The sequence below is a fragment of the Microtus pennsylvanicus genome, chromosome 2, assembly GCF_037038515.1.
Source record: "Microtus pennsylvanicus isolate mMicPen1 chromosome 2, mMicPen1.hap1, whole genome shotgun sequence".
Classification (NCBI taxonomy): domain Eukaryota; kingdom Metazoa; phylum Chordata; class Mammalia; order Rodentia; family Cricetidae; genus Microtus; species Microtus pennsylvanicus.
This window is the reverse complement of record NC_134580.1, coordinates 148,292,881-148,307,750: the sequence shown is the minus strand read 5'-3', so window position 1 is coordinate 148,307,750 and position 14,870 is coordinate 148,292,881. Positions and strand designations below refer to the sequence as shown.

At 44.0% G+C, this 14,870-nt stretch overlaps 1 protein-coding gene across 7 annotated transcripts in view; it reads left to right on the top strand.

Moving 5' to 3' along the window:
• LOC142844576 (serine/threonine-protein phosphatase 4 regulatory subunit 1-like) overlaps positions 1–14,870 on the top strand; it is an 88,498-nt gene that overhangs the window by 43,749 nt on the left and 29,879 nt on the right. For 5 of the 7 annotated variants that reach the window (XM_075963225.1, XM_075963230.1, XM_075963227.1 and 2 more), the window contains 2 exons: positions 6,743–6,849; positions 8,102–8,244. The exons of the other annotated variants lie outside the window; for them this stretch is intronic. In XM_075963225.1, coding sequence (XP_075819340.1) covers positions 6,743–6,849; positions 8,102–8,244 — 250 coding nt within the window. The remainder of the gene's footprint in view (positions 1–6,742; positions 6,850–8,101; positions 8,245–14,870) is intronic. 7 annotated transcript variants of the gene reach the window in all.

The window sequence follows — 14,870 nt, the reverse complement described above, 5'->3', positions numbered from 1 at the left end:
TTGAATCCTCAATTTGCTGTCTTCTTTTCTTGAAAATCGGAGTAGGTGAGTCTACTTTGTTTGCTTCTCTGCGTGCAGTGAGGCCCTTGGCAGAGGGGATCTGTTGATTCCTCTGACACTGTTGTCTGGTTGCCTGTGTCGATTTGTGTAGATTTGTGCACACCATGCAAGCTGCTCGCCCTGAGCATTCAGTGTGCCCTCTTATGCAGCTGTCACTACAGTAGCTTGAGCACCTCTGTCACCCAACAGGCTCCCGTGTTTGTTTCTCATGGTCAGTTCTTCCTGCCCGATTCTGGGGTCCCCACAGCCTCTGGCATGGTTCCTGTTGTTTTCTCATCTTATTTCAGTAGAACTAGGGAGACCGATGAGGGATTCCCGGACTTTGTTTTGCACATGTGTTCACTAGCAAATGGACTGGACTTTTTTCATGAATGATGTTTGTGTATATGTTTTACAGCCTCTGTATATAGATAGATGCGTCTTCATTTCATTTGACTAGACACCTAGAAGTGAAGCATCTGTAGCTCCTCATGCTGTGTCTTCACTGGTACTTGGATTGGCATCCTACTTTAAGTGCTGGCTGCTGTAGTACTGTCTTACTGTAGTCTTTCGTCTCCTCTCTTTGTGTATGTGTGTGTGTCATTGTGTTTCATCTTCTAGCTTTTGGTTTTGAGATCATTAGTTGCAGATGAATTGTAGTGTAAGGGTTTATATAATGGTCAGCTTGACAGACCCTAGAGTCACCTAGGAGATAGAGCTCGGGGCATGTCTGTGAAGGCTTTTCTAGACTGAGTTGATTAGCTGAGTTGGGAAGACCCATCCTAAATGTATAAAACACCTTTCCAGGGGTTGAGGTTCCCAACTGAGTAAAAGGAGACAGTGAGCTGAGCACCAGTCTTCATCACTTTCTGCTTCCTGACTGTGAATGCCATGTGACCAGCTGCCTTATGCACCTGCATCCAACTCTTTCTGGCCATAATGCCTCTTTCTTCAAATTGTGGGCCAAAATAAACTTTCCTTTCTTCAGTTGCTTCTGTCGACGGTTTGATGACAGCAATGGACAATGGAACTGACGGGTATACAGATTCTGTAGCATGTGCCCAGCTTCTTCTAGTGCAGTGACCTGCAGCCAGAAGAGAGTCTGCTCCCAGGAGACCTCCAAAGGTGTCTCAGACACATATCTGGGTGTCACATCTGGGGGTCAGGGAATGCTACTGACACCTAGTGGATATAATCTAGGGCTGCTAGTAAGTACCCCTTAATGCACAGGATGGTCCCCCAGCAGAGAATTGTCAGCTCTCAAATGTAGTTGTGCATGTCAGACGTGAATATGTGTGCTTGTGTGTAGCAAAGAAAGAAAGCTGAGCTACTAACTGTAGCTGTGGTCCAGGGTGGCTTATTAACCACAGACATCACAGCTTTCCACAGAAATCTCTTTCTTATGCCAGGTTTGTACCCAGAGTAACATGTCAGTTAGTTGTGTCTCTGTAGTTTCCTCAAATCTTTGACAATTTATTGGACTAGCCTGGTCTTACGTGATCTTGATGACTTTTGAAGAATAGTAGTGAGGTATTCATAGACTCTCTTGTTGTAGGAGACTGCTTGTTTGTTCCTGAATGCTTAGCCCCAAAATAATCACACAGAAACCATATTATTTGCAATATTGTTTGGCCAATAGCCTAAGTGTATTTCTGGCTAACTCTTATATCCAAAACTAGCCCATCTCCATTAATCTGTGTATTGCCAGATGGCTGTGGCTTACCAGGTGGTGTTCCAGCATGGCTACATGGCTTCTCACTGACGCCGCCTTCTTTCTCCCAGCATTCAGTTTAGTTTTCCCCACCTACCTTTGTTCTGTGTTGCTATAGGCCAAAGCAGTTTCTTTACTCATTTAAAAACACACATAGGCAGAAAGACTTCCCACACCATTTCCCCTTTTCTGTTTAAATATAAAGGAAGGCTTTAACTTTATTACTACAATAAATTAGCACTCCAATGTGTACTAGCTAAATCCACTTAAAACCTGAGAGGACTTGGAAAGGAATTCTAGACAGTTTCTCTGTGGTTATTTTGGTTCTGGGCAGCTGGGAACAAATAAACATCCTCCTACTATACTCTCTCCCCAACTGGGTTTGGTTGATACTTTCTCATAGGTAGTTGGGGTCATAAAATTTTGGCAGTGTAATCCAGAGTCACACACCCTTCTCCCTGCATTGTAGGAGGACACACCTCCTTATCCATGCTGTCTATGTGGTGTCTGTCAGGATTTTTGCAGTCTGTGTTCCCAAAGACTTGTGAAGTGAACTCTTTCCTGATGATTGAATCAAATCAATACACAATATGTTATAGTCTTACAGTTTTAAAAGTCTGACAGTCTTTAGTTTACATATCTATATTTTCAAGAAAATGATGTACAGTAGCTGATTTCTGTTTCAGTGGGTGAGTTTGAGTTTATTAAGCCTGGGGCAAACAGGCTCAGAAACTGATAACAAGGAGCAGATAGGGACAGGAGAGAAAGAGAGAGAGAGAGAGAGAGAGAGAGAGAGAGAGAGAGAGAGAGAGAGAGAGAGAGAGAGAGAGAAACACTATTGAGTCAGGAGTTAGAGCATCCATGTGGACAGCTGGAGTAGCCTGGTTGAGAGAGCAGACAAAAGGCAACATCAACTGGGGCTCCAGCCTCTGGCAGGAAGGACTAGAGAAGCCTGCTGAGGCAGCAGCTCAAGGTTTAGGGTCCAGGCAGAGCCTTCTGAGTTAGAGAACAAATTGCGGCATATAAAGGCAACATTACTAAGTCAGGGGCTTACAGCACCCAGCAGAAACCAGTTGGGCAAGCAGAGGTTGTCAACTAAATTTACTGATTGAGAGTCCTAGAAGGAGGGATTTCCTTCTTCCACCCCACGGCTAAATCCACAGCCTCTCTTTCCTACAGTAGACTCTTTCGTATCATGAGGCGAGCACCCTTAGCCTCTGCTGTATATCCTCAGGAGCTCTGTGTTTTACTCTTGGGCTGTTCTAGTGTTCTCTCTTCTGCCACAGTTGGGGGGCATGGTCATCCCATTGGGGGGTATGGTCACCCCATTCCTGGACATGAGGTGTTGGAGGACACATTGAAGCAAAAATGATTGGTCTGAAGTGTGTGTGTGCTCATGCACATGTATGTAATCCTGCTTCCAGAGACAGCTTTTCAGTGAACTCAAACAGCATATGACAATCTACTGGTATGGTGTCCATTACATATCTGTGGTGGTTTGAATGAGAATGGCCCCCATAGGCTCATATGCTTGAATGTTTGGTCATCAGGAGTGGAACTGTTTGAAAGGATTACAAGGATTAGGAGGTGTGGCCCTATTGGAATAGGTGTATCACTGGGGGTGGGCTTTGAAGCTTCAAAAGTCCATGCAAGACCCAGTCTCTTTCTTGACCTGTGGATCAGGATATAGCTCTCAGTCACTGCTCTAGTGCCTTGCATTCTGCCATGATCGCCCACTATGATGATAATGGACTAAACCTCAGAAACTATAAGCAAGTCCTTAGTTATATGATTTCTTTTATGAGTTGTCTTGATCATGGAGTTTTTTCACAGTAATAGAACACTGACCAAGATAATATATCATACGGTTTAGTATAATGTCCACTACATTATGCCATACCATGCAGTTCATCAATATATTTTTCTAACACATACAGTAGAGTTTACCATTATAGTGTCTTTACACAATCCTGCTATGGGACAATGGTCTTGTACTCTGTAAAGATTTGTCACTTGTATTGGTTTAATAAAATGCTGATTGGCCATTAGCCAGGCAGGAAGTAAACCCAGGGTGGCCAGAACAGGAGAATTTTGGGAAGAGGAAAGGCTCAGTCTGCAGTCGTCACCCAGACACAGAAGACGCAAGATGATAATGCCTCACTGATAAAAGGTACTAAGCCACATGGCTGACTCAGACAAGAATTATGGGTTAATGTAGGATGTAAGAATTAGTTAATAAGAAGCCTAAGCTAATAGGCCTACCAGTTTATAACTAATGTAGACCTACTCTGTGTGTTTCTTTGGGACTGAACGGCTACAGGACTGGGTGGGACAGAAACCTCTGTCAACACAAACCATACAGTTTACAACTTTCAAATTTCATATTGATAGATTTTTAACATATTCACAGAATGTCTAGCATTCTTCAAGGAATTTTGAAATTTTCTTAGTACCTCCAAAAGAAACTCTGTTGTCATGAACATTTCTGCTCAAGTGACCTTTGTCCTCTCCCTAAGCAGCCATAATTTCTCTTTCTACTGTGTGTAGCAGTTATATTCATGTGGTTTGTGGGCTTTTGTGGCTTCTTTACTCAGTTTGTTTCCAAGGTTCATCCATGTTGTAGAACATATCAGTTCTTCATTTTGTTGACCTGCTTGGCAACAAATAATTATTCGGGTTGTTTTTAGTTATTTTCTGTTTGAACAACATTGCTGCAATTGCTTATGAACGGAGTTTCAATGCTAGGTCTGGATGTCTCTTTTGTCCGATATTTTCTTGCATTCTGTGGTTTGTCTCCTCTACCCTCCTTAGTAGTATGATTTTGGGAAAGAGTTTTTTATTTTAATGACATTTTTAAATTATTTATTTTCTTTTATGCTTTGTATATTTTGAGGCTTCAGAAATACTGCTAACTAAAGCTCACACAGATTTTTTTTTCTTGGATTCTTTTTCTTTCAGGACGTTTTATGGTAAAGATCTCAAATTAGCCTTCTGATGCATTTCATGTCAATCTCTGTGCAAGGCACACGGTGAGAGTCAGGGTCATTTCCCCAGTGTCTGTGCATTCCAGCAGCATTTTTGAAAAGCCTGGTTTTTCCCTGTGACCTTTGTGAAAATTCACTGGTGATGTATGTGTGGTCCTATTTCTAGACTCCCACCGTGACTTTTATCTATTACTCCTTGTAGTTTTATTGATTTTTTTTTTACTCTGTAGCTTGAAGCTGTGTTATTTAGTACATAGATAGACATTTAGGATTATTATATCTTCTTTACAAGTTCACCCCTTTATCATTGTGAAATGACTTTATCCATAGTGATGTTCTCTGTCTGAAATGTGTTTTGTCTGATATTGAGGTAGCCACCCTAGCTCTCTTTAACCACTTTTAGTTTTTCACTCTGTATGTATTTACATATGTATATTAGAGTGTGTTTCTTGTTAGCAGTATATAGTTGGATCTTGTTTACTCCAGCGGCTTGGTGTTTTCGTTGAAGTGTTCAGAGCATTTATGTTCTTTGTACTCCCTGCTGCTAAAACTGACATCATCCTGCTTGAGCTCATCTCTTGTCATTCTTCTCCTTTGGGTCTTCATCTGCCTTTCCTTGGCTTAATGGAATTTTTTTTATGAATTCAGTTTGTCTTGATAGTTGATTAGCTATAATTTGTTTTGTTATTTTAGTAGCTGTCTCAGTGTTTGTTTAACTTGTTAGTGATATTTTTCTACTACACAATGTAATAAAATTACAGTAGTATGCTCTCATTTTTGTTTCCTGGTCTTCGTGCTATTTTGTCTTCCACTTTACATATATGTATATTCATACACACACATGAACACAGACATATATGCTATAAATCCACAATTCATTTTCAGTTTTTCTTAACAATTGTTTCTTAAAGAGATATGAATAATGAGGTCAATCTTTATATGGGGTTATCATTTCTGGTCCTTTTTGTTCATGTATGTAAATTTGGGTTTCTATCTAGTGTCATTTTCTTCCTGCTTGGAGGATTTCTTTGGTTGTTTCTTATAATTTAAGCTTTTTTCTTAATGTTTAATAAAGCATTTATTTATGGTTCCTTGTCTTGAGTAGTTCACATTGACTTCCTGGGTTTTTAGGCCTGCTCCTTGGAAGGTCTCTACCCTGCTCTCAGGTAAACTTTAATGGCCATCTGTTTCTCCCCGGTGTCTGAGATGCCTACAAGGTGTATCTTTTAGACTGCAGTAGCAGTCCCATCTCTACAGCCCCATGGTGAAACCCTCTAGTGTTTGGAATGTGGCTTAGTGCTGGCCGCTGCCTATGGAAGGTTCCCTAGTTACTGTGTTGCTCCTTGGCTGCAGGCTGGCTCACTGCTCTCCTGCTGTCCCAGGGCCCAGTGATAGCTTTTCCTCTCCTTAAATAGTCGCTCCCACTGACCCTACCCTTCACCTTTTGTTATCTTGACCAAGCCTACTTGTAGCATTTGTGCTCCCTCCAAACAGGTGTTATGGGTCCATCCTGTTTAGTATTAATCACATGGGAAGATGGGGGGAACAAGCCAGCAGAATCAGAGAAGAACCTTAGTTAAAACAGTTATCTCTGGACTTCTGTCTGTATGTAGTACCTCGTTCTCCAGACCTTGAAGGACCAGCAGCTGCTCTCTGGGTCTCTTACTTATGTTTATTGGTCACTTGCCCCCATAATCTCAATGATCCAGGGTTTTCTTCCAAGTCTGTGTGAGTCCAAAGCAGCAATAGACCAAAGAGAATAAGGGCTTTCTGTGTCAAGTTTATTCTGACTTGCAGGCTGTGAGATAAAGTCCCAATTCTTACAGGACTTTGATCGGCATTAGAGCGGCCATCTCTGATGGGTCTTGGTAGTCTCTGTCCTGGATGGACGCTGGCTTTTCTTTGTTCCATGACCCTCCTGCTAGATGTAAGCACTGTACCTGCAGTGCAGCATCCTTTGGTCAGCACCTGCCAGCTAACATCCATGTGGTTTCTTCTGTCCCTATAGTCAGATTGTCGCCAGAGGACTACTGGATGTCTTCCGGGATGTCAGCCACAGTGACAAGGACATACTGGCAGTCATGGAGATAGCAGTCCGACTGTCAGAAGATGCAGGTTTGTTCAGTTCTGTAACTTTTTTACTTGTACATTTCTTAAAAATTATATGGTACAAGTGCTAGCTAAGATTGAAAGGCCTTCATATTAATCAGCGAGCTTTGGACAGTGTCTGACTGTGGATGGATTTTGTCACGAAGAACAGACGTCTTACTTGAGAATGACTCAAATTGCCCTTATTTTTGGAACATCGGAGTGACTAATGTGATGAAGGCCATTTGCCCTGGCAGTTAGGCCTTTTGTATTTCTTGAGTTTTGCCAGAGTGCTGGTTGCTAAGAAATACCCAATCAAAAGCAGTTCTTTGGATTAGAACAATCCAGTCATTAGTTTCTCTCACCTGTGATCTCTGTGGACTGATCTTGATTTTTCCTGTTCTCTCTGCCTCCCTGTGATTGCTATTCTGGAAGAAAGCACGCCGCAGCACAGCAGATGCTGCCTCCCCACCCCCGCCACCCTGTAAAGATGAGGAAGATGAATGAGTAGTGGGCTTGCCAGTCTTGACAGCTGCCCCGCAGCCCCCCTTCTTTGCACTCATAATGAATGGCGAGCTGCTTCAGAAAGTTCCAGAAATCTGAGGCCTTAGAATTTGATCATTTTAGCTGAAGATAGAAAAGAAGCCTTCCATGTAGCTCTGCTATCAGTTTGAAATATTCATGTGGATGTGACACGGTGCTTTTAAAAAGGCCCAAGTGGACGTTCTCAGGCTTTGAATGGATTCTCTTCGGAAATGAATCACCATTTACAGTGCTGCGGCAATTATATATTTGTGTTAAATTTAATGTGGTGTACTGGAGCTTGAGCGCTCTTTTGTTTAATGCTTTGCCTTAGAAATAATTGGGATGCGTGGATTGTGGGGGAGTGCATTTGTGAAAGAATTATTTATAATGTATACATCCTGGCTGGAATTTAAATAAGCACAACCCATAGGTCTGACAGAGAAGCCATTAGCTGTAATGGCTTTTGGACGCTGGCCCAGCATGCAGACTTCTCGGTCCTTTCTCCATTTGTATATGGCTTGTTATAATAGAGTTGTCATCCTCTCTTCCTTTCATGTTTTTATATTGCTCTGTGCCTTACTAGCTTTTTAAGCCTGTCTGTAGCATAAATACTCTAAATGGGAAATGATTTTTAAACTGCATTTGTCTAATTTTCTTGATGAAGTATTTCAGTAAGCAAAGCTAGAAACCATTAGTATATACCATGTCAGATGCTTGGCTTCTCCTTATCTAACTCTCTGTCCCATTGCTCCAGAGCCCACAGTGCGAACTGAGCTGATGGAGCAGATCCCGCCCGTCGTCGCTTTCTTACAAGAAAGCAGATTGGATTTTCCTGTGGTGGTCTCCCAGTACCTCGTGCCTGTTATAGTGCGGTACCTCGTGGATCCAGACAAGCAGGTGTGAGCATGCCCACCAAGGTCTCATCAGCACACTCTCTCTGGTTCATCTATAGCTCAGGAAAAGCCTTGGTAGAGCTAACTGCATGAAATAAGTCCTCTCATCTCACGGGAGAAGCAGACTGTATTCCTTCTTACTGTTACTTCTCTCTAACTTTTCATTATGGATGTGTTCAAACACCAATGGGTAGAACATAAAAGTGAGGTTCACGAACCCTCTACTGCTTCAGCCATCATTGCCACTTCACCAGTCGTCTCTGTTGATCTCACCCAGAGAGACTCCATCACCGGAGAGTAGTTCCCGACACCACATCCCTCAACTGCCAAAGCTTTAGCATGGCTCTCTAAGAAATAAAGAGCTGAGGGTGTAGCTCAGTGGTAGACACTTGCTTAGTGTACAATTCCTACATTTAGTCCTTAGCATGACAGAAATATATATAGAGAGATACCGTTATTTTAAAACTTACCGTTACTTATTTGACCCAGTCAGCTCTGCCAATTAGATTGTCCTGGTTTCTCATCAGTGTGTGTTCTGTTTGGGTCTGTGTTTTTGAGGCAAGCTAGTCTTCCACTTGCTATGTAGACCATGCTGGCTCTGGCTCCTCTTTCCTCACCATCTTCATTGCTGAATTATGGACCAGCAACACCACACATAGCAAGAAATGTGACTTTTCTAGATGACCCATTTGGGTGTAAATACAAACAAAGTTGGCACATGGATTTTCTTAAGTCTGTGAAGCTTGCGCGAGCTGTGCCTCTCTCCTCTCCTTGCTGTGTATTAACTAAAGAGCCCAGGACATTGGTGCTGTTGATTTTTCCACCTTGGGTCAGTAGTAGTATCTCTAGCCTTAAGATCTCCTTCATTCCAGGTGTTTTCTATAAACTGGGCATTGAATCTAGAGGTTCAACCAGAATGAGTTTTCTGTTTCCACAAGGGTACTTCTGAGCTGGGACCTCCCTTCTGTGTTGAGTAGGAAGTATAGAAGCTCTGGGAGCTTCTTTGTCGGATGCTGAGCTTGGCTCCAGGTAATATGCCATCTGAAGTTTAATGTGAAGGTGCCCATCTCTTGGAGCAGACCTGGGTAGTCCTCATGGAGAACACTATTTCCTTGGAGGCTGTATGATTTGATACCTGAATTCTGTCATTCATTGCTCTCTGGGCTAATGCCTAGAAGTCTTCAGTGAAGAGCTTTCCTACTGTCTGTTTGAGAACGCAGACCACATAGACAGCTGAGATCAGTTCTTTATGTTCTTCCTTTATTTACTGGTTTCCAGGATAATTAATTGTCATGCTCTGTCTACAGATGACCGCTGAGGCTCTGTCATTGGTTGGCTGTCAGAATTATGGAGACCAGCTAGGCTTTAGTGTGATGACTGTGTTCCCATCATTGTGGGCATTGCTTCTTTTTGGTAATTGTTTTTCACTCTGGCTTGTGGGAGCTATTCTAGAATCTTCCTGACATGTCTAGTGGACTTTGAGAGTTTACCTCCAGCTGAAACTGACTTCTTCTTCACAGGGTCAATGCTCCTTTAGCTGGGGAAATGATGAGAAACCAGAACATGGGTACCAGGGTGTTCCTGGCTATGCACTCAGCCATTACTTCTAGTGATGGCAGTTTTTAAAAATAAAATGGCCCATTGGTTTATCGGTATATCCAACTTTTATCAAGGATAGCTTTTACTTCATTTTCATATTTTATCTTCTTTTTTCACTTTGTACAGTGTAAGTCTCATGTGGTAGTTGGTATGTTTGTGTTTAATCCACATTACTACACTGAGGTGTGTGTGTGTGTGTGTGTGTGTGTGTGTGTGTGTGTGGTGCTGGGGTGGGACCCAGATCCTCCTGCTTGCTAGACACGGACTCTTCAATGGATGAGCTACATCCTCATCCTTGTTTTACTTCGGGTGTAAGTTGCTCAGCCTGACTTTAACGTTGGATTTCTTGCCTCTGCCTTAGGCTGTTGAGAAAATAGGCATACCAGACTAGCCTGAGTGGCTTTCATCTACTGTGTTATTGTTTGTTTATTTTTGAGATTGTGTTTTAGTTACATTTCCTTCCCTTTCTTCCCTCTAAACCTTCCCATTTACCTTTCCCCAGTCTCCTTCCAATTCACTGTCTCTTTTTCCAGTTGTTATTTATTGCATGTATTTTTTGTAGATGCATATGTACATTCCTAGATAGACTCTATAGAGCGCATAATCTATAGAGCGCATAGTCTTTTGCTCTTTTGAGACAAGGACTCACTATGTTGCTCGGGATGGCCTTGAACTCCTGGGCTCCAGTGCTCTGCTGTGGCTGAACATGTTTATCTTCAAGAGTAGGAGTAGCTCTTGTCATTCTGACTCTGATGCATTGAAAATTTTCACCCAATTCCCAAACTTAAAACTCTCAGTATATTTGGGGAAGTCTAATCTTCCTTCCTTCCTTCCTTCCTTCCTTCCTTCCTTCCTTCCTTCCTTCCTTCCTCCCTCCCTCCCTCCCTCCCTCCCTCCCTCTCCCTTCCTTCCTTCCTTCTCTCCCTTCTGACTCCCTTTCTTCTGGGCCTGCTTCCTCAAGTGGTATCAGTCTTACTGCTCTCCAGAGAATGCCCTGTGTCCTGCATCCCGGCCTTTCTCAGGTGGCTGTGCCCCCTCCTGCCTTCTTCATGCCATATGCCCTGTTCTTGGGGCAGTGACTCAAGGTGGGTCTTGCTCCAATTTCCTACAGTGTCAGCCTCTGAGGTTAGGGATAACACATATGCTGTTGGACACTGGGGAAACTTTAGTACCTATGACTTTGTTGAAGGGGTCTGGGAAACTGTTCAGGGACTCTCACACAAACTTGATGACCTAAATTTCAGTCTTTGGAAGCCATGTGGAAAGGTTTGATACAGTGGAGCGCATCTGTAAGTCCAGCATTCCTGCTCGTTATGGGAGCAGAGACAGGAGAGTTACCTAGAAACTTGAGGGCCACCCAGCCTGGGGTCTGCAGCCCAGTGGCAGAAACAAGAGGGGTTGCCTCATAAACAGGGTTGGAAGAAAGAACCAACTCCTAAAAGTTCTCTTTCACACATATGCCATGGAATATATGTACCCCCCCACACACACAAACGCTGTGAAGGAAGTTTCTGTCCTTTGTATTTGTATCAGCGTATTTCAGAGATGACTTCCTGTAAAGGGTGAAAGTGTTTAAATTTTTAATGACATACCATGTTTAGATTACCACTATTTTCAAGAAATTCTAAAATTTAGTTTGTGTTTTTCTTGATCTGGTGTTCTTAAAAAGGACAAACAGTCATTTTTAACTGTTACACAGTGTGACAGGGCGGAATAGAGTTTTCAGATAAGGAAAAAGCCATCCCATTTCCACTCTCCTGCCATGGATATTTTGATTATCTTTGCATTTTCTCCCACACGCGTCTGATCATAACGTGGGGCGGCTTCCTCAATTCGTTCATTTGTTCTGACAGTTTCTGAGTGCCCATTATGAGCCAAGCCTGGTGTGTTGTGCCTGGGGATGAAGAGATGAACAGGGCAGATTTCTGCCCTCAGCAAGCTCGTCTGAGGGCCACAGACATTCTCCTGTTTCTTCATCATCTCCACTGGTTTTAATTTTGTCGTGTGCCCATCTTCAGCTCGGCATGTGTCTGAGTGTTCTGTGAACTGTGCGGGCATCCACTTTTGTTCTTCTGTTGACTTTCTTTTTCTTTTGATGCATTCTTGAAAATGAGAGACTGTCCAAGGGTTTGCCTTTTTCCTGACCTCTGTCGCCTGTCTTTTCTGTATATTTTGTTCCAGACTGTTGGATCTACAGCTCCATCATGTCTGATTCTATAGTAATCTCTGCTCTGCATCTGTGCTCTCTCCCTCTACCCCCTCAGATCCACCTCCATGTTCCTGCCCTTTGGTAGAACTTCTGCTACCTTGGCTCTACCTAGCTAGGCCTGGCTTCTTCCAGTCTTACCTGCTGAGCTCAGTCTGTGGGAGGGTGTCCTGTCATGCATTGATTGGTGCCATTGGAAATTTATGGGCTCCAGTCGCAGCTGGATGTGCAGTACTGTCCGGCAATCCTTTCCCCCGTCCCTCATCAGCTGCTTCTCCCATTATCCTTGGCTGTTCCTTTAGACCTTTGCCATTCTCATCAGGCCCCTCACCCTGCCCTGCCTTTCGCCAAGCAAGTGACCTTGCATTTTACATCACGGAGAAAATAGAGGCCTTCAATCTTCATTCCCTATTGCCGTGAACAGAGCCACCATCTGAGATATTCAATTCCCCTGAGCCATGGCCCGGGAACTCTGGAAACCCTTCCCCCTCACCTCCACATCCAGTCAGACCCGTGCCACATATCCATTGTTTCCATCATAAATGCATAACCTCAAAGGCCTCCTCTCCTCCTGCCCTTCCATCTTCAAAAACAGAGCTATGAGAAAGTTGAGTACACTGGGTAGAGGCTCGAGGCTGCCTCCTCCATCCCCACTGTAAGCCTCATGAGGGCCTGCTCACTGGAGCCAGCCTCTTCCTCCCAATGCCCTTCTCTCCTGTCCAGGTCTACCTCTCATGATCAGGTGCTGGCTCTTTGGAAGTGTGCAGTGGGCTGCTGGCAGTGCCCAGAAGTCCTAGTCAGTGTTCTAGTCCAAACATGGGTGGTTTTGCCTCAGCCTAGGATAGGTGCCTTATTCTGTCAGATTGATGAGCCTAAGGAGTATTGGCCACAGCCCTGCGGTAATACCTAAATCCTGCAACTGTGATTGCACAGCTGGACAATAGCTGCTGTGCTCCAGGTCTGCATGGCACATGGCATTCATTTCTTCATTCTTGTGTCTGATGAGAGGAAGCTGAGGTGTGGGAAATGAGGCTATGGCTGGATACCAGACCTGGATCCTGAGCCTCACTTGTCTGTCTCGGAATTGTCCAGGCTCTTGTGGACCTCTTGCCTGTCATCAAATCTGAGTCCTTCCCTGTAGGAACCTTTGTGACCTAGCCCCAGAGCCTGGTACCTTGTTGTAGTCCAGGAAGCTGGGAAACCTCTGTCCTCAGCAGGCCTTGCCCCCTGCCTTCTGCCCTGGCTGACCATCTTCTAAAGAAGTGTTTTCGCTCTGTCTACTCTCAGTTTGTGTTATTTCTGTGCCTCAGTTTCCCTCCTCTTTGCTTCTTGGCTTTGGTCCCATTTCCTACAGCTGATCTCCTTGGAGGATCTGCTGCAGCCCCCACACACTCCCACTCAGTTTGGGCCATTCTGCTCCCTCTGTTGGGCTTCCGCTCCTGGTAGCTGGTAGACATGGAGCTGTTTGGCCTTGAATTCAGCTAATCAGCTCATTTGGAAGATTCAGTACTCTTGTTTTAAAAACACGTTCATTTTTAAAATTATCTTGACAAATTTAATCACTTGAGAGAAGGATCATAAAATAAACACGCGTCTCATCCCACCCGCTTTATGTAACAAGTGTTTGCAGTTTGCTTGACAGCTCTTTGCTTTTGCTTTTGAGGTTACAGTAGTGGTTCCAAGTGCTCTGTACCCCTCTCCTGCTCCAAAGTACCACCATCCTTTGCATGCAGGTTGTCATAGGCATCCCACTTGTGAGAGTGGCTGAGTGGGGTTGTTAGCACATCACATAAACTGTGTGGCTCTGCTTTCTGGGCCATGGTCTCCTGTTCCTTTTGTTGTAGGCTATTGAACTAACCTGTGCTGGGCTCAGCTGTTCACTTTATGTGTGCTTACCATTGCATTGTACCACCCAGCCCCACCGTGATCCAGGTCACCTGTTGGCAGCCTCTTTCGGTTTCTGCTTGATCCATACTCCACTCCACTGCCACTTTGGGTGTTTGAGATGGGAACTGGATGCCTGTCAGCCATTTACTGCTGTTCCACGCAAATGGTATGAAGGAAAAAGGACCACATGCATCCCTTGATCCCCTCGGGGTCCTGGGCTCTGACAGTGGAAACTTTGGGAACAACAGCCAGCTTCTACTTGAGCACCATGAGTGCTAACTACTGTTCTCAGCTCTTTGCATCCTGAGAGGCTTTTGATGCTTAGGTCAGGCCTCTGATGGCTTAAAGGTCTGATTCTTTATGGTGGTGTATACAGATGACTATTTTGGCTTTTACTCTCATTATTACCTTCAACCAATTACCTGAGTTATACAGAACTTTACTATTAGATTGGGTTATTGTAGGCGATCTTGTCCAACTGTTGCTAATGTAATCACTCAGCACATTTGAGGTTGGCCAGGCTGTTAGTAGGTTAAATGTAGTAAATGCATTGTTGTTTGCTTGCTTGAGTTGAGATAAGATCTCAACTGTAGCCTGAGCTGGCCTGGAACTTACAGTGATCCTGTTGCTTCAGCATCCCAGGTACAGGGATGATGAACCACCCCTATCTTTGTTTCTGTTTCTGATTTTTACTTTTAGAGACAGGGTTTCTCTGTGTAATAGTCCTAGCTGTCCTAGAACTTGCTTTGTAGACCAGAGAGACCAGACCCTTACACTGGCCCTGCTCTCTCTACCCTGCCTGCTCTTTTTCCTCTTTCTTCTGTTCTGGCGTCAGTAGCCAGGGCAGTGTCAGCAGTCACCTTTTGCTTCTCTGACCTTCCGAGGTAATGGCCTTCCTAAGCCTTTTTTCTTACCCCCTCTCTCCTGTCTGCAGGGCC